Source organism: Xyrauchen texanus, chromosome 37, assembly GCF_025860055.1.
Source record: "Xyrauchen texanus isolate HMW12.3.18 chromosome 37, RBS_HiC_50CHRs, whole genome shotgun sequence".
NCBI classification, from domain to species: Eukaryota; Metazoa; Chordata; class Actinopteri; order Cypriniformes; family Catostomidae; genus Xyrauchen; species Xyrauchen texanus.
Genome location: NC_068312.1, coordinates 24,854,895 through 24,874,922, shown reverse-complemented (window position 1 = coordinate 24,874,922; position 20,028 = coordinate 24,854,895). Strand labels below are relative to the sequence as shown.

General features: G+C 38.1%; 1 protein-coding gene across 2 annotated transcripts in view; it reads left to right on the top strand.

The window, feature by feature from the left end:
* The first annotated feature begins 1,682 nt into the window (after window positions 1-1,682).
* Window positions 1,683-20,028, top strand: part of LOC127630461 (uncharacterized) — a 33,480-nt gene continuing 15,134 nt past the window's right edge. For both annotated transcript variants that reach the window (XM_052107998.1, XM_052107997.1), the window contains exons 1-17: window positions 1,683-1,726; window positions 2,911-3,040; window positions 3,169-3,314; window positions 3,662-3,863; window positions 4,985-6,744; window positions 6,890-7,022; window positions 8,376-8,444; window positions 8,728-8,792; window positions 10,419-10,499; window positions 11,882-12,031; window positions 12,162-12,269; window positions 12,470-12,599; window positions 16,299-16,412; window positions 16,555-16,599; window positions 19,013-19,092; window positions 19,201-19,313; window positions 19,652-19,835. In XM_052107998.1, coding sequence (XP_051963958.1) covers window positions 2,917-3,040; window positions 3,169-3,314; window positions 3,662-3,863; window positions 4,985-6,744; window positions 6,890-7,022; window positions 8,376-8,444; window positions 8,728-8,792; window positions 10,419-10,499; window positions 11,882-12,031; window positions 12,162-12,269; window positions 12,470-12,599; window positions 16,299-16,412; window positions 16,555-16,599; window positions 19,013-19,092; window positions 19,201-19,313; window positions 19,652-19,835 — 3,504 coding nt within the window. In that variant the 5' untranslated portion in view covers window positions 1,683-1,726; window positions 2,911-2,916. The remainder of the gene's footprint in view (window positions 1,727-2,910; window positions 3,041-3,168; window positions 3,315-3,661; window positions 3,864-4,984; window positions 6,745-6,889; window positions 7,023-8,375; window positions 8,445-8,727; window positions 8,793-10,418; window positions 10,500-11,881; window positions 12,032-12,161; window positions 12,270-12,469; window positions 12,600-16,298; window positions 16,413-16,554; window positions 16,600-19,012; window positions 19,093-19,200; window positions 19,314-19,651; window positions 19,836-20,028) is intronic.

Sequence of the window (20,028 nt, the reverse complement as noted above, 5' to 3'; positions counted from 1 at the left end):
TACAAAACTATAGGCCTAAACTAGGTGCATCCAACAGTCTCAAATTACATATCTTTGTTTGAGTTTTCATGATCATTCTTTTTTTAAATCTGATTTTTGGGAACGTTTGTATAAACAAGCAAAATACAGAGACCGTGGTCTTTCAGTACCACTTTTTATTTGCAAGTCACATTTATGAGAATACACTGAAATACTGTACTGCCGCTAATTCAAATTGCCCCAACATATTCTGTGTTGAAAAACAAACTCTCCCGAAGCCTTTCTGACACCATATCAACACGTGTTCGCGCGCTGCCCGCCATTTCACTACTTGCTCAACAGAATTTATATTTGGTTGATATGAAAGTTTTAAACCTTTTTAAATGTACGCTATTTATGCTTTAAACCAAAAAGGAATGTGCAAATATCAACAAAAATAGTCTACATTTTATGAAAATTATAGAATGTTAGGTGTTTACGTTGAGGTTCCAGCAAGTTGCAAAGCTAAATGGTTAAAACAAGGAATGTTCTGGGAAACATTAGCGTTAATCCAGTTGTTTTGAAGCTGTACAACCAGACGGCATTGGTGTGCCTGTGCCAAATATATTTTGATCTATTGACAGAAACCAAAATAATTGGATCATGTCATCCTACAATACATCGAATATCGTAATGCAATCCGCAAGTTTGTTGTTTATGTGCTCACTTTGTTTGCGATCGGCGCGTATTTGTCCCTGGTGAATGTGACACCTTTTCAAGCGCGTTGATTTCGCGGTTAAATTACCCCGCGATATTTTGTCCTTCTCTAAAATACAGAGAGTTGTGGTCTTTTAGTACATTTGAGAGTCACATTTATGAAATTACACCGAAAAACTGTACTTCCGCTCATTCAAATTGCCCCAACATTTTCTGTGGTGAAAAACAACCTCCCGAAGCCTTTCTGACCTCATATCTAGAACACGTGTTCGGCGCTGCCCGCCATAAACATAATTTCTATTTGGTTGATATGACAGCTATAAAAAAAAAATAATGTACGCTGTGCTTTTGACAATAAATAAATATGCAAATAGCAACAAAAATAGTCTAATATTACGAAACTTATATAATTTAAATGGTCTGTCTAACACTGCATGCAGCGTGGCTATCCTTTGTGAGAACAATTTTCTAAACGCAATGTTGGTCGTCATTTTATCGTTTTCATGTTGATTTACAGTTGTATTAGCTAAAAAGCAGATTAAGTTCTAGAAACGCGTCGAAAAACCGAAATCGTATAATTGTGCTTGTACGCGCTATAGGCTACATATATTAATAACATATCGCTATTTTAACAAATCCATAAAATAGGATTGGTAGACCCACTCATTCATATAAATATAATAATTTATCGGCATAATTGTTAACTTTGCGATCTGAAAAACATCGCAAAGGCCTGGGTTTGGTGTCGTTCGTGTTTAGAAATAAATAAACAACTGGACACACGTAAAGTCAGCTCAAATTTCTTTACATTTGTATCTCGAAATCGGAAAGTACAAGTTTAACAGTAAATTAATAACAATTTCATACGTTTGAGAAATCATTGCTAGTGTAGCGTTGACTACTATAGGACCTCCCATGTGGGGGTTGCAGGCCAATCCATGTCAGCAAAAAATGCATATGTTTGGGGAAGACATTATAAGGCGGACCTGGACGGGGGATAATCTTCTAGATTGGGCAGTAGCGCGGTCTCGCGGACCAAGGTACAAAAGAGGTAGGACAAAGTCAATGTTTTAAAAACACGTTTTGCTGTGCAATTTGTTAAAGTTAGTGAATAGTAACGATATATCTGCAACACAGTTCCTTGTTTTGATTCATAGTGTTACAGTTTGATTGCATGTTGGCGACTATTACAGCTACAAAGGCAACCGCTCACAAGAAGACGGATATCATTTCTAAAAGGCGTTTTTATTAAATTAGAGTTCTGCAAACAAGAACACTGGTGTTGGGCTACATGTTGCGTGTTTACGTTGTGGTTCAAGCAAGTTGAAAAGCTAAAAGTTTAAAAACAAAAATCTGGGAAACTATTCGGTTTTGAAGATGTACAAGACAACATTGTTATGTCGCTTTGATCAATTCTGTCTTGATCTATTGACATAAACCAAAATAGTTTGATAATGTCATCTTACAATACGCCGAATATCTAAATGCATTCCGCAAGTTTGTCGTTTATTGTCACTTTGTTTGCGATCCGCCCGTTATCAATAGTTGTCAGCGGATAAACGGTTAATGGCCCGCAGAATATTTTCTTCCATGAATATATGAAGATGCTATATATCAAATTAAAGATCTGGGCCTCTGCTTTTAGACAAAAAAAAACGATTTTATTTTATCTTCATTTGTTCTTTTTTTATTGCGACTTGAACAGAGGTAGGGAAAGAGTTAAAGTTTAGCGAAAATCGTCCAAAACCCTGGCGGTGGCTGGCAACTTTTTTAAAAAACGCTGGCGGGAAGGGTGAAACCTTCTTTTCAATCGCGTTGCTTTCGCGGTAAAATTACCCCGCGAGATTTTGTACTTCTCTAAACATGGTTTGGGGAGGAGTGTTTTACTCCACTCACTGACGAAAGAGAAAGGCTGTACTAGATTTCCTAGTTTGTGGGAAATGCAGTCTGACACCCACTGCTCGGCCAACTTCGGGACACAAACCCTTCATTAAACATTGTACATATGAGATTAACTTTTTTTTTGTTCATAAAACATTACACTATGTCAATATGTAAACAATGCTTACTGTATAACTGGTTTAGTGTAATTCCAGACTACCTTAGAGCTGTGTACAAAATCACAATAGGTGTGTACATTGCAACTAACTTTGCTTATGATTTGTTTTGATTTCTCAATGATTGTCTCATGTGCTATTATATGGTAATAATAATGCTATTATTTTATTAATGAAGCATAACATGGCAACTAATGTCAGTCTGGTCCCTAATGACCCTGAAGACAAGTGCAATCACTCTGAAGTTCTGGCCTGGATCAACAAATCACTTCAGACCAAGTTTACTCAAGTGGAGCAGTGTTGTTCAGGTACCTATTATTGCTTCAAGGGTTTTTGTTTAATTCACATCTACAATTTGACACAGTTATGGTTTACGTGTGAGTTGTAGATTTGAATCTGAATGACCTGTGATTGTGATTTGTCTTGGATTTTCCAGGAGCATGTTATTGCCAGCTCATGGACTGGCTCTTCCCAGGGTCCATCGACATGAGCAAAGTAAAGTTTCAATCCCAAGAGGAGTCTGATTTCCTGCAGAACTACAGTCTTCTGCAGACAGCTTTCCAGAAAAGAGGCGTGACGAAGGTAAGATTCACCTTATTCTATCCTATTAATCATGCATTTAAAATGTGTTTTTCTAAGTTGACTTGTAATTTGTTTGATGTTAAAATATTTTCTCCCATTCTAATTGAGCTTAATGTGCTGAGACAAGCATAAGTAAATAATTAATATGTTGAATTACCTAAAGAGTCTTTACACTGTGATTTTGTCTCCCTTCAACATTATTTGTTTTGAATTGTTTGCAATCTGTTTGAGTTGCATGACATAGCAGGATCTGGACTACCCATTTGACAATGGCAGACGGTAGGAGTGTTTTGGAAGCCTGTGTGAGAACAATAAAACTCATTCTTTCAACCTTTAATGCCTTTCAGTCGGTTCCTGTGGACGAGCTTCTCAAAGGAAATATAAGATCCACCTTTACCTTTCTAAAGTGGTTCATGACATTTTTTCTTACCAATGAGGGGCAGGAGAGACAGCTTTACAACCCAATTGAAGCACGTGATGGTCAGGATATTGAACTTGTAGACAGCCTCAATAGGTCTCAGAAATCCTGGAAAATTCCGCATGATTCTGGTAAGGCTAGGTTGTTTTTTCCCCATTGCTTACAAAAGGTAAATATGGTTTATTTCAGTAGACAAACTGGACATTGATCTAGAGATTTTTGCCTTTGTTTTACGACAAATGTCGTAAAAAATTTCTTTGACAAATGTTAGTGCTGTTTTATTAGATGCTCTCCTTTAAGTGATAGTACACTCAAAAATAAAAATTCTGTCATCATTTACTCATTCTCATGTTGTTTCAAATCCATATGACTTTCTTTTTATTTGAGATGTTAGACAAACTGACCCTGTTTAAATGCACTTAAGAAATGGCTTATTCCATGGTGTTTGCAGAAAGTGGCATTCTGAAACGTCATGTAAACGTGAATAAAGTTAAATTTTTTTACAGGACTTGATGATTTAAGAGAAGGCAGTTTAACACATCTAGGTGTGTAGAATATTGTAAAATGCTGCTTATGTAGTCTTGTAAACACATAAGTGTCATTCTTATAGGTATTTGAAGAGTGGGCAGGTACACGTGCACTCAAATGTATGTGTGAAGCAAATGTAATCTTCAGCACAGTATGTGTGGACTGTCCGTGTGCAGCCAAGATATCCTCGTCTCTGCGCATCGTGGGTGAATTCGCCTGCTGTTGACTGCACTAAAAGAGTTTCACAAAGCAGTCGTAGTGCACGTGTCGAACACGTTCATATTTGCTCATGGTCAAAAGAGTATACTTTGAAAGACTGTACACTTGACTGTGTCTGAGATGACTCGAAACGCTGAAAAAAGCTTTAACATTCTGTCTAATTTTCCATTTTGTTTTCCACAAAACAAAAGTCACAGCGGTTTGCAATAACAATAAGGTTAAGAGAGTGACAGAATTTCAATTTTTGAGTGAACTGTCCCTGTTTAATAATAATGAAATGTTATTGTTCTCAGTAGCATTTACATCATGGCAATATGCTATAATATTTAAAAAGTTATTTGATTTTAAATTGATTAATATATACTTATTAATATGGCCTTATAATCAAATACTTCCCAGGTTACTAGTTAAACACACACTGTAGTAAGAAAAGACATCAAACACAAACCTGAACTACAAACTTTCAGAGAAAAAACTGATGTAGCTTGATTTTCATTTTATACAGGCATCATAAGAGATGAGCTTGACATGGAATTGAGTGGAAAGGAGCAAGTTGTGACTTATGACCCTAAATGGCAAAAAAACATGAAATGGATCAGGGCCAGTGATCTGGGGGACAATTTTGCTTACTGTATTTTGTGTGACACCAACATCATGCTGCACGCAGGTGTTTTTGATCTGAAACAACACCAGCAGAATAAAAAGCATATGAAGCATGAAATGGGAACATTAAATTCATCTAAAAGAAAGCAGGTTGAAGACTCAATTTCCTGTAGTGAAATCATGCTGCTCTTCATTCAAACTCATTGCCTTACCAGTTTATCCTCAAGGATCAACAAGGTCTCTCAACGTACTGCAAGATATATCCTTGGACTACAGTACCCAAACGACATTGTTTCTGCATGTAAGCTGAACCCGTACTGTGTTTACATGTGTGGGCAGGTGCCACTTGATGCAGAGAGCGGAGAAAAGAGCTGCCATGTGGTACTTGTGGGATTTTTTGATGAAAAGCTAGCAAAGTATTCCATCCGTATTCTTGATGTCTTTCAAGCATTTGCTGAAAATTGTTCTGTAACTGGATGTTTACTCAACGTCCTGCAAAAGTTTGAGCTTCCTGCTAAAAATATGGTTGCATTCTACATTGATGACCAGGACCAGACCTCAGAGAGTGTTGTCATGCAGATTCGGGAGCTCAACCCAAAGATGATTGATCTTGGAGAACTTTACAGTTTACCGGATTCTGTCTGCAATACTGGCCTAATGGGCCACTCTAGTGAGGTTCAGGAACTTATTGTGAACATATATGGACACTACTCAAATTGTTCCACCAGTAATGACAACCTCAAGATGCTGTTTGCTGGCATTGATGGACTAAAAGACTCCAGGCCACTGCTCTCAATCAACTGTGAGGCGTTTTGTGTGCTTCTTCAAAGGATGCTCGGAATGTGGACAGATTTGGCATCATACTACACTTCCTGTGATGAGAACAGTGATAAAGCTAAGCAGATTTGTACCCAGTTGAAGAACCCTAAAATCAGGGTCACGTTGATGTTCCTGGATCATGCCCTTGGACCATTACGTGCCTTCGGACAACGGCTGCAACGTTGCAGAGGCTCTGCTCGTGCTGATCTTGTGCAGGTTCTTCGAGAAGCAAGTGGGCTCTTGCGATATTATGCCTCCAGCTTTCTTCGCCCTCAAGCTGTCATACGTTACCTGGAGGAACAAGATCCAGCCATCCTGGATAACTTAACATTCTGTCTTCCTGCTACGGAGCTCAGTCTAGGTGGGGCAGTAGAAGACTTCATCTCTGCACAAGAAGAGGAACTAGCAGACTCCCTGAATGTTTTTCAGGAAGAGTGTTTAGCATTGTATAAAACACTTACTACTTGCATTGCTGACAGTCTACCTCTAAGCGATGGGATCCTGAGGAGCATGTCACAGATTCTCAGTCCAGCAGGAAGGTTAAAAATCACTGGAAAGAGTGTAGTTGACCTTGCTGTACAGTTTGGACTATGTGCCAAATCTGAGGAATCGGCTAAGCTCATCAATGAGTTCTTGCAGTACCAGAGTGTAGAGGATGAGGAGCTGAAAATGGAATTTGGGTTTGATGAAGGACTTCAAGATAAATCTTCAACCCTTTTCCTGGAACGATACTGGAGTAGTGCCCTTAAGACTTTTGCACCAGAATCCATCTTCAGAAGACTTGTTCTCAGTCTTTTGGCTTTGCCCTGTCCATCTATTGAAGCAGAAAAGATCTTTGCTCAGGTATAAAGTACACAAAAGTATCATATAGCTATCTTTGCTTGTTAACAGCTGTCCTTAGCAGACATTAGATGCTTTGTAGTTTGTACTCATACCTATAATAATTATGTCTTTGAAATGGTTTTGAAATTGTCACTAACACACACAGGCTGTCGAAAATGGTGATGCTGGTCATTGGGATGACAGTTCAAACAAAAGTTACTCCTCCTTAGAGCACACTGAAGTCAAGGCCCAATGCCACAAAAATGTGTGGAAGAAAAAAGCTGCAAACAGCACATCCGGTGAGTTAACCTTAAGTCCTATTCACACCATAAGCAATGTGATGAAGCCAACTGAATTGTCAATTACAATTTCTGGTAAAGACTTGCACCAGATCTATTCGCACTAGCGCAACGTGAATTGTCTGGCATGCCTGAACAAAAGCAATAAACGCTTGCAAAATACAACAAGTCTGACAATACAGATTTCACTATTTTGATGCAAAATATATCCTATCACTACAGTGTAACTGTTATGAAATCAGTATGGAATGGAATAATGGAAGAAAACAGTGTAGTAGATTGATATATCATGTGATCGCATTATGTATTGAATAGCTGAAAATTGAAAAAGGGATCTGTAAATGTTAACTTTTCCAATGTAATTTCACTCAACCATCATCATCAAAATTTCTGTTTCATTTTAAAATGCTTTAGTGAAATTGAGTCCTGTGCTCTGGTAATGGTAGCAAGATAGCTAGGCCTGTCACGACAATTACGTTATCGACTTATCGTACGATATATGGACATGACCTCGATAATTTTTGCTCACCTTGATATTGACCATTGTGTTTACATGCATGTTTAAGTGAAGAATTTCTAGAAGATTTAAAAGTTAATTGCTCTTTGAAATGGTGTACTTGCATTATTATGCTATTATTTTATTATTATATCAGTGGCACAAAATGGTCTTAAAATGACAATAATATCGTTTATCAAAATTATTTCTGGGACAATATATCGTCCAACAAAATTAGCTATCATGACAGGCCTAAAGATAGCAGAGAAAGCTATAGTTTATATAACTTGGCATGCAGCCTAATAATAAATCTTGAATGCATTCCAATTTTGTAGGATCTGGGTGAGCATAGTAAGCATGAAGTTGCATTGATATAACCACTGTTTTAAGTGTAGGTAATTAAGTGTTAGTAAAATGGACTGAATCACTTTTATGCAAATGGTATTCTTCAATGTTTTCCATGTGCCTCCATCAGCACAGTTTGCATGGACTGTCAGTAACCAGCCTAGTTTTTGTAACCTTGTGCACCTGGACACATCTATGTGCATTGTCTGCAAAACGTTTGTAGTGTGCATGTGTAAAATGCTTCAGAATTGCTCACAGTCTATAGAGTATACTTTGAAAAGCTAGAAAACTTGACCGAGCTCAGGACATAATGGCACATGGAAAAACAATGAATTCCCTTGCCTTAAGATGCCATGCCCATGGATCACTCTGTTCACTGACCCTATAAACATTTTTATTAAACATTACAACTTTTGATATAGTGTACTGTAGTTACATAAAAAAATTATAAGTTGCTTCTGTAGGATTAATGACAATGGTTAGATTCATGGAAGCAATGTGTTGTTTTCCAGAGACGGTTCAACACTCAGTCACATTGAAGCCATGTGTGGTGCGACTGGAGAAGATCACCAGTCTGCGAGGTGTGAATAAAATTCTTCAGGCCAGTGAATCTAGATTGACTAACAATTAATGCTTTACAATCTCAGTCTGGTTCTTAATTTTCTCTCTCTATTTGATTTTGCTTCGCCCTCAAAGCTTATAGAAATTGTATCTATTGCATTGAAAATATAGATGGACACACTCAATTAACTGTGATTGTTGTTAGTAGATACTGCTCTTTATTAAGATTAACATGGCCCACATTAGATCAATTGTTACTTGACACTTTTCAGTTTAACTGTATATTGTGTTGTTTTCCTGCAGAAATGGACTTAAAGAAAAATGGAGCAGACCATGATGTTATGTGGACCAGTAACTCATTTCAGAAGGTAATAATAGTTAGAAAACAGCTGTGGCTGAGAAACAACAATGAACTGTTTTCAGATTTGTTTGTAGCCAAATAACTAATTCTTGAGGGGAGAATTCACTAAGAATTTATTCTGTAAATTATGCAATCTGTAATATCAATATATAATTAGCATAATTTGCTTAGAAAAAAGACGTGTTTGTGCTGAAAATGGCAATTACTTTATTTAAATACTTGTTGCAGGCTGCAGCACTATTTTAGTACATTTAGCACCTGGTTGAACTTAATTGCATGTGATTTTAAGACCAGCTTTTATGATGAAACACTATTTGTAAAAGTGCCGCAACTGACTAGTGAATTCACGCTCAAGTGTCTTTAGAACTTTCTGCGGATCAAATAGTTTCAGCAACATTTCAGCTGCTGAGCGCTATGGACTAATGGCTTTTTAGCCAAGGATGCTCTTCACTGTATATGCCCAGAACAGTAAAAATACAGATTTCTACTTGGAAATGGGCCTTTTGGAGAAGACAACACAACACATGTGTCTTGCTCCAAGACTGATTAGGTCATTTCTTTACAGTTTACTCAGACAAAAAAAAATGGCACATATAAACCAACCATATCATCTCACTAACATCTTTTGATTAATCTTCTTTCTTTCCTTCCGTATATATCTGTACTTTGGGACATTATTACTTAACTGTAGGAGTCATGGGTCCTGAGTGATGGTGTGTGTGTTTGTGTGTGTAATGTTTGTGCATATGTATGTGTGTATGTGTGCATTTGTATGTGTGGGTCTGTAGGGCTCTGTTAGGGGAATATATGGTTGGGAAAGCAGCTTATGGCAGAAACCGCAGGCACGTGCTGTCTTTCAGGCCAATGCAGGCACCTGGAGCAAACCAGTGAACCTAGACAAGGACAGCATGCCCGTGGCAGTATGTACCTGCCCAGGTGGAGATCAAATGCTCTGTCTTGCTGATCGCAGGTGTAGAGCGACATTCTCCTAGTTTTGTCCCATTTATGCTCTCTCTATTGATCTGTTTTCATACGTGGTGAATACAACTTCATAAATGTGTCCTGTGGTTTCGTTTCCCACTTTGATACTTCTTTTTGAGTTCTCCTGTAGATATGAGTCCATGTCTGTTTTCTTTCTGTTATTTCATGTCTAACCTTAGTAACATCTGCTTTTCCCTGGTGCATGGACGGTTTCTTATAGCTTATTTATGTTCATTATTTAAAGTGTCATGCATGGTACACTAACATAAATAAGAAAGGTCTTGATACTGGTGCCAATATGTTGGTGTCAGATTGTATGTGGTCATCCTCAATGTACATAAGATCAGGACATTTGAATGTAATAATCATTTTGTACAGCTATAGCTGGAGGACCATGGGACAAAAATGTACAGATGATTAGCAATTTTATGGCTAATCACATTAAAGGGAAACTTTACCAAAAAGTTGAAACAGAACCCATATGAATTTCTTTTTTGCATGGAAAGTGAATGGTGACCGAGGCCGTCAATATGCTTAACGTAGAACCTGGGTGTCGTGTCTTTTTGTTTTCTCTAAAAAAGGTTTAATTGGTTCTCACAACTCAGATTTATGTATACTTCCTTAATAAGTGTTTGTTTCTCTCTAATTTTAGGCGAAGAACGAAGCTCGTTCATCTAGATCCAGTGTTGCGATGCCATGCCCCAAACCTGGGAAGAGAGATTTGACGTACCAGGTAAATGATGGAAAACCTGGAAATATCAGGGAATTTTGATATTATTATTTCCTTGCCTGGAGAAATCATGGAATTTATTAAAATCTTAAAAAGTCATGGAAGCTTCTAAAGTGAGTAAACATTCTGTTAACTCGTTATGTAACTAGTTATGATCACCTCTAAATTCTTAATTGGCTAGAAATTGCTCTTTGATAGAGCAATTTCAAATACTCAAAAATCCTTATCCAGCAATTACAAAAGTCAAGAAGTCAATTCTTTGGTCAAAAGGATTGGAAGTAAGAGTACAAAGTAATGTATCCTTCTACTGTAAGTAGGGCTGGGATAAACGATTATTTTTTTAAACGATTAATCTAACGATTAATTTTTTTTCAGTCCGATTCGATTTCGATTAATCGACTTGTGACAACACCGGTAATACCGGTTTCATCGGGGGTGGGGGTGTATAAAATGTAAAAAAAAAAAAAAAACATTTGCCGGGAGTTTGATTGACTGGCGATCTGATCAATCAATCATAATATGCCATTTTTGTCCGACAAAGTAGTCAGGAGAGAGAAGATTAACGTCGGTGGATTTGAATAATGGATTGTAGGCTACTGTACTGATATCTTTCCGTGGTTAAAACAAAAGTCCTTCTGATGGAGGCTACATTCATGTTTAGCCTATTTGATGCTATAAATTAACCAAGGAAAAGATGATTCACGAGCAGCTTTAACTGAGGCAATCTGTCACGACACATTAAAAAGCCACAAAATAGTAGGCCTATTTATGGTTTAATTTTCTTTGAATGACCAAATTTGAAAGTTGAAACTTTATTAAATGTTACCTGCTTGGTCCTGTCTGTCAGCGCGTTGTCAGTGTCCTCTATGTATTTTTCACGACATTCATAGCTATAAGCGCATTATTAATAGCTATAAGTGAAAACTTTAGGTGTTGACAACGTATTATAGCCTACTCCAACATCGAGTGCAAAGTGGGGAGTTGAAAAAAAACTCACGGTGCTCTGTCATCTGCAGCTGCTCCCGGGTGGCGCCTCTTCAGATGCTGGTGCATTGCCGTGGTGCTAGAATGGAAGGCCATCACCATTTTGCAAAGACGACATATCACGGAATTGTTTCCTTTTAAATTAAAGAATTCCCATACTTTAGAGGAACGAGTGCATGCCGCCTTGCACTTCTGATAGTCTGAGGAGCCACTCGTGTGGCTACTACTTGCCGGCGCCGCCATCTTTGTTTTGGGTCCGACGAATCGACGTGCATATTTTGACAACGCGTCGATGTCATCGATGACGTCGACGCAAAAAATACGTCGACGTCATCGATGACATCGACGCTTTGTCCCAGCCCTAACTGTAAGTCCTCAGCTGATTCCATTACCCATTTCAGGATAATAAGGGTTTTGTCAATGGAGAGCTCGTGTGGGGGAAAGTGAAGGGCTTGTCTTGGTGGCCTGGGCTGGTAATAGCGTGGAAGGGCAGAACAGTTCCCATGTCCATGAGGTGTGTGGAGTGGTTTGGAGATGCCATGTTTTCAGAGGTAATGACTGTTTTTGTTTCTGTCCCTCTCTTTTTCTTCTGAGTCTTAGCTAAGAAATATTTTCCTTACTCAAGCATTCAATATTTCTCTGTGCAAATAACCAAAAGCACATCTCTTTTGTTGATTGTAGATTCATACAGAGGGGCTGTTGCCCTTCTCTGCATTTGCATTGTGCTTCTGTAGTAAATCCTTTGAAGGTCTGCGTACCTACAAAGATGCCATTTACCAAGTCCTGGAGGTACAGTAGCAAGATATTCATTTAACAGTGCTTGTATTTTTTGAACATTGATACAGTAGTTCAGTTCTTATCCTCAAAGGCTGTTGAATATGCTGCATGTATTAATGGCATCAAACCTGCTCATGTCATATACAGTATAGTGCAGTCTTAGGCATGATAGTCTGTTTCATTTCACTGTATTTTGTTGTGTCTGTGTATAGTTGGCAGGGGAACGCTGTGGGAAGACTTTCACCAGCTCTGGGAGAAGCTCGGAAGATATGAAAACCATGCTAGACTGGGCATTTGGAGGTTTCAAGCCCACAGGTCCCGATGGCTTTTTGCCTTCTACAGGTATGTATAATAGGGTTAGCGATTGAGTACCAGAGTGGGAGTATTTGAAAATGACAGCAATGTTTGATTTTGAACAAAATAACTTCAAAACTTTTCCAATGACATCCTTATGCAAATGTGCCAAAATGGCCTCATTTTTAATTTGGGGGTTTGTATTTGGCACTCTCCAGAGTGAAAAAATTATGATGTAAAACATTCTGAGATTTGAATGCAAATCAATGGAGGATTCAGTTTTGTGAGCCGTCTAGCGCACTCTTCTGTAAAGAAAGCTTTGTGTCACAAAATATATTATTTCTGACAACATTTGGGTAAATATTAAAATATGTTGACAAACATGATCCTTGACTTTTTTAGTCATCAAAAATCTTTCAAATAGCAAAAACATAAATAAAATAATGTATTTATTATTCTATAATCAAATCTTAAATTATATAAAATGGCTTGACTCTGTTTTGCTAATGTTTTAGGAAATATATTTGAAAATGTCAATTGTCCCCTTCAACTGATACACCACTTCTATGACATGAAAAGTTGTTTATGTTGTACTTATTTTTAATACAAGCATTAGTGAAAGGCCGAACAAGTGTACAAAAAACCTAAACAAATGTATTATTAATAATTTAAATAATTTAAAAATAATGTTTGTACCTTGATTTAATTTCATTGGTGTTATTAATGTTAACTTTTTTGTTTTAAATACAAAATGTTGTGGAAATTTTTTTTTAAGGTTAAAGTTCAGAGGCTGCTAAAATATGCATATAGTGATTTTCCCAGCACGTTAGAAAGTTAGTAATTCACATTTTAACAAATATTTTCACACAAACATATTTGGTGTCGTAACCCATTCAACCCTAATTAGTGTTAACTTAGTCTTAACTTGGTTAATTTGTGAAATACAATTAAATAATAAAAGAACAACAGCCAAGTTGTCCTTTATTAATAAAAGTTAATGTCAACATGATACAAAATGTTTACCCTCAGCGTTTATAGGCAAAAACTGAACTGAATGGAAAATGTCAATATTGTATAAGTTTGAAAGTCAAAATTCTTTGAGAATGACCCATTTACAATTTCGGTCAGTTCCTCACATAAATCTTTAGACTTTTAAATCATAAAGACTTTAGAAAACATGAATCACAGCACATGAGACATATGGACTACAGTTTACGGACCCAGCTATTCACGTTTGTTGGAAAGCCTTGAAAATAGCCATTTTTTACCAAGAGGTAAAAAGCGAAGCGAAGTGCGTTTTAAAAGAGTACACTACAATTGCACATCAATTTCATCATGAATGAACCAAGAATCGTTACTGAGAATATGTAGTTAAAGATGCTCATTGAGATATGTTTTACTTGTAATAAGTGGTGTTTTATAAAAAATTTATAAACTGAATAAATAAAATATTTTTATTTAAAATAAACAAATAAAGAATTAATTTTAATGACATCTCGAGCATAGTCCTTGAAAACAAATAAAAATGTGCTTGAAACGTCCTTGAAATTACTTGAAGATACTAAATTATCATTTAAAGAAGTCTTAATTTGGGGCTGGAAAGACAGGAATCATGATATGACATAATGTGATTATCAAACTTTAAAAGAATACGATTTAATTACATAAATGCGTGCGCTGCATCCTTCAGAGTGAAAACGTGGCACTGTATTTTCTCCAAGCACGCGGGGGCTTTTGAGTGTTTCCTGCTTTTGCGGAGCATTAGGCTCAATCATTAGGCCATTTTACTAATGATCAAATTTTGATGATGATGTAGTGTTGATGAAATTTTACAATGTTTACTTTTAATTGTTTATATTGTAATATGTTGTAGATTATTGTAGTAGTGCACATTTGCACATGCATATCTGTTTGAATGAGCAGCTGGAAGCAATGAAGTCAGAAAGGAAGGAAAGACTATGAACATTAAATATAGGCTACCACAGAGGTGGAAGCAAGTCACACATGTTCAAGTCACAAGCAAGTCTCAAGCAAGTCTCAAGTCTTAAACATCAAGTCTCGAGTCAAGTCTCAAGTGCAGTGCAGACAAATCAAGCAAGTCAAGTCAGTGACTCAACTCAAGCAAGTCAAGTCGAGTCCTGACGAGTTTCAAGTCATTTCGAGTCAAGCCACAGTGCTAAAATAAATAGAGGTTAATGTTTTAAATAAATATTTATTTTTGCTCTGAAAAGATGAACTAATATACAAATGTTCACATTATTTTCTTTATATTATTTGTATAACAGTAATGTGTTATACTACATATATATATATATATAAGGTGGCCATTCGCAGCGCCATCTTAGATATTAGTATTTTAAACTTGCATATTGCCTACCATGTTCTACTGATAAGCTATGTTAAGGCCATATTGAATGAGTGCCCCTGCCTGTTTAAGTAAGAGTCTGTGATGCATGATTTACTTTGAGAATGTGTGGGTTTGTTTTGGTATGGGGATATGGTATTCATTTTATTTTGTTCAAGTCTTGAAAAAGGTCAGGTAAAGTCTTAAATTTGATTTTAAAAACTCTGCAGCAACACTGGAGCAGCAATAATGCCATGCGCTCGCCTGATGAAAGTTTAGTGAGCATTCACACAGGAAGTGTTTTACTTTTCAAACAGTTTCAAACTTTTCAAAAGTTGTGTATTTGTTTTGACAACTCTCAACAACTGGAAGGAATATTTACTGTTTCTCAGAATTTCTTTATGGACACTTTTCACTCTTTCGGGTTTTGGAACGCGGAAGTAAATGATTGCAGTATAAACTTCTATAACTGTGAATGGGAGACAAAGCCAAATATAATTTTTGCTCCAACATCAAAAGAAAAACAACTATTATGCCTGGTTTGTAAGTTCGAGGAACGGGGCAGGGGTGATGTGCCTGTGATTTTGAGGCAGTGTAAAACTACTGCAAATAATGTTTAAAGGACAATGTTTTTACTGTGAAATTACCCGTTGCAGCTCCTCGGTTGATCTTGTTTAGAAAGACAAGCCTTTTTCATTCCATTACATTTTGCACACTGAATAAAAGACTCAAAACAATACATTTAAAGTTTGGTTTTATTGATATATAACTGAACAGCTCTTATTTATTTGTACTGTGTAAAATAAAAACATTTATTACCATGTGTTTAAATATAATTGGAGTTCAAAAAAATATTTTAAATGTACATCCGCTTGACAAGGCTCAAAAGTATAAAACTATTATCTTAACTGTAAACAAATTAAAGTGCTTGTGTTTAGCCACAGACAGACAGTGTGAATATCCTACTACTGGTTCTTTAGTGTTTTTGACCTTTTCACCTCTTTCTTTTTACCAGTGAACCTGAACTATTATTATGAAACCTGGTAATGCTGGCTAGGTAAATGTAAAGTTCAGCAAATCACTTCTTCCCTATGGTTTTCTTGCTGGATTAGCTGATATTTTCTCTGCACTGCCATCAGTTGTTTGGAGAAGAGTGCAACCGCGGTGCCAGGCTTTACGTTACTTTTACGTAAAGTTTGTTAGAATTACGCTGCTAAATAATGCGGAAACGTCATCACAGTCTGTGAAAAGGGTCAATTGGTAACTAAAGCACTTTAGTTAGTTCAGCATGAAAGAATTAACCAAATTTTGAGATTTTCAGACACCCCGTGGCTTCATATACATTGAATTATCAGAATTGAAGGCAACAGTTTGAACACAACTTTTGTTGTTACATTTCACAGACAGTTCATCTAGTAATAAAGCGGAGTCATCGGATTCCTCTGTGTCTGATTTTCAGCCACCAGCCAAGAAAAAATATGTCAAGAACAAACAGTCCACTCAAGAATATACCAGAAGTAAGCTAAATTGAGCAGTGATGTTCTTTTTATTTTATCTCATTTATTCCATTTTATTTTAGCAGATTATGCAGGAACTGATTTTAGGTTAAGTGTTTGTGTGAAAATGCACACAAAATATGTTTTGTCCTATTCCTTTCAGAGAAAATGGTCCATGCAGTCTTAGATAAATGCAAAAATATTAAAGGTGAGTCATTTGTTTTATATATTTATTTTCAACATTTCAGTTAATTAATACCTTTATCCTAAACTCATACAATGATAATGTCTCTGGTTACTTGACTAACCCATGTTCCCTGAAAAAGCGGAAGGAGATGCTGTGCTTGATTCAGCGCTTATGGGAACGTCCAGCAGTGAATATGTGTGCAACACGTCAATGAAATTGACTAGAACCTTTATAGCCTCTGTTGGTGACATCATCAGAATGCGCCAGTACCAGGGGCTATAAATAGATGTAGATATATTTGTCTGAAGTGCAGTCCTGGGACATCCTCAGTGCGGCAATGAAGCGCAGCATCTCGTTCCACTTTTTCAGTGAACAAGGGTTGCAGTCAAGTAACCCGATACATTCCCTGTCAAAAGCTATACTTAATGCTTCGCTTGATTCAGCGCTTATGGGAATGAGGATACCCACGCCGCCGCACTGTGGGTGTCTGGGCCCCTTACGGTTGTGTAGTGTGTGCTCACAAGAACGCGAAAGGTCTCAGACATGAGCTTGTGATGTTGACTCAAGGATGTGAGAGCCCGGAGTGGAATGAACATTAAAACTAGAAAATCTTATGAATGTATGCGGAGAGGACCAGCCTGCCGCATTACAAACACCGCCACCGGCAAGTATGGTGGATGTAGGCGTGAAGAGCACGGACTGGATATAGTCTGTGAAGTTTCTCCTGATCCGGCGTTGTGAATGGCAGAGGACAGAAGGCCTCAAGTGACCTGATGTACGGTCGAGAGAAAGGAACCTAAGGCAAGTAGTCAGGATGAGGATGCAATATTGAGATGGGGTTGGAGAGGTTTCATGGGGGTGTCAGGAAGGAGTAGGTAGATGTTTTGAGCACCCCGTCCCTAGGGTGGCTACCCCCACAAAACTGGGCACAAGACCGTCAGGACTGCTTCTTTTTGGAAATGATGGTCCTGATGTCTTGCTTTGGAGGCTGCTGAGGGCGACGAAGCGGCCCCCAATCTTTACAAGGGGGAGCGCAACTCCCCACACTTTGTTTTTGAGCCTCCCTTCTAGAAGGACCGGGGCGAGGCTGGGTGGCAGACAGCCCCTCCCTGTGAGTGCGGCGAGGAATGAATTGCACAAAGGCTTCCTCGTGTTTTTTCACCTCCCGAAATCTGGTGAAGACTGTATTCACCGATTCGCCAAACAGGCCGGAAGGTGAGACCGGGGCATCAAGTAGGAATACTCTGTCCTTATGCTTGATGCCTGTGAGGTTTAGCCACAGATGCCTCTCTGTACTGATCAAAGCAGCCATTGAATGGCCGACAGTATGAGCCGTCTGTTTGGTTGCACGTAGTGATAAATCTGTGACTCTACTAAGCTCTGAGAATGCTTCCCCATTGATTGTACTACCCGCACTCAGGTCCTTAAACAGATCAGCCTGTTATGTCTGTAACACCTCCATGGCTGCTTGATAAGCTTTCCCCACAAGCGTTGAGGTGGTTCTAAATGGCTTTGTGGGGAGAGTTGGTCTTTTCAATGATGATGCCGAACCAGGCGAGAGATAGCCCGCGAGCGTATCTTCTACCTGTGATATCATCGTATACCCCCGTGCCTTACCACCCGCGATAGTCGAATATGTCGAAGGCACAAAGATACGGGAAGTATAAGGTTTCCCCCATGAACGAGTTAACTCGTCATGGAGTTCTTCAAAGAAGGTGAGAGACTGATTTTGTGTTCCCTTCCACTGGCCACCAGACAGAAATCTGTCTTCTAGTTTCGATCGTTTGGGGGTCTCTTGTTCGCGTGGCCAGTCTAGTTGTAATCTGGCCACCGCACAAGTAACCACCTTGAGTAAATCCCGTACCCGTCTCTCGCTCCTCAGCCAGATCCATACGCGAGCCCCACGATGGAATGGTGGGTACTGGCTCTTGGAAGTAAGCGAGACGAGCGTGCAGCGTCTTCACTGTAAACAGCTCACAATGCTCACATTCGCCTCCCTCCAACTCAAGAGCAGCGTGGTCTTCCCCCAAACAAACAAAGAAACACACACCGTTTGCTTTGTTGTTTGCTCATTATTTGTATTTTTTTTTTTTTTTTTGTCTTTTCTGCACTTGAATGACAGAAAAAGTTTTCTGCACACTGCCTGACAAATCTAACTCCTATCTATGACACATCACAGAGTGGTCTGAAGACAAAAGACCTGACGATGCACCTGTGGCACATCTATTTATAGCCCCTGGTACTGGCACATTCTGATGATGTCACCAACAGAGGCTATAAAGGTTCTAGTCAAATTAATTGATGTGTTGCACACATATTCACAGCTGGTCACTCCTAAAGATGTTCCCATAAGCTCTGAATCAAGCACAGCATTAAGTGTAGCTTTTGACAGGGAACTATACAGACTGTCTGTGGTTCTGGATGTTTCTTTTAGATTTCTGTCTGTCCTGTGGAAGTCCCAGCATTGAAATTTTCCATCCTCTCTTTGAGGGAAGCCTTTGTTTTAAATGCAAGGTAAGATATTAGATTTGAATGTTTATTTCTGAAGTGTTGAATTACAAACGGTATTTGTTGACCAGAGCAAAATTTTGCATGTGTGATTGTGTATTTGTGTGCGTGTAGGAGAACATTACAGAGACCCTGTACAAATATGATGATGATGGCTATCAGTCATACTGCACTGTCTGCTGTGCTGGCCTGGAGGTCATTCTCTGTGGGAATAAAAGCTGCTGCAGGTTTGAACTTCACACTTCATCCAAAAATTAAAATGTTGTCATTTACTTGCCATTTTGTTGTTCCAAACCCAAATTACTTTTTATCTGTGGTACACAAATTGAGACGTTTAGGCTGAATGTTAACCTCAGTCACCATTCACTTTTATTGTCTGGAAGAAAGATGCAGTTAAAAAGTGAATGGCAACGGATGCTAATATTCTGCCTAACATCTGCTTTTGTGCAGAAGGGGAAGTAAATGATGACAGAATTTTCTTCTTTGGGTGAATTATCACTTTAATTTAATCTTAACCTTCAATGCAGATTGTTTCACTCTCCTTCCCTTCTTTCATCCTGTTAAGGTGTTTCTGTAAAGACTGTTTGAATGTCTTGGTGGGACCAGGGACATTTGAAAAGCTGAAGGAGGTGGATCCATGGAGCTGTTATGTCTGCCTGCCCTCTAAGCGATATGGTGTGCTCAAGCTCAGGCCTGACTGGAGCGTTCGTGTCCAGGAGTATTTTGCCAATAACAGTGCCTTTGAATTTGTGAGTGTCCAGTGTTTCATCAACCATACCATCATGTCCTCCTATTAGATAATCAACTGGTGAAATTTATATTTTGTAACTGTAAGAGTAGAACAGTGTTTATGTTTTTTTTAATTAAGACTTCAATTTATAGATGAATCTGTAAAGAGTGCATATTACAGAATTTTGATTATTTTGCTAAATAAACATACTA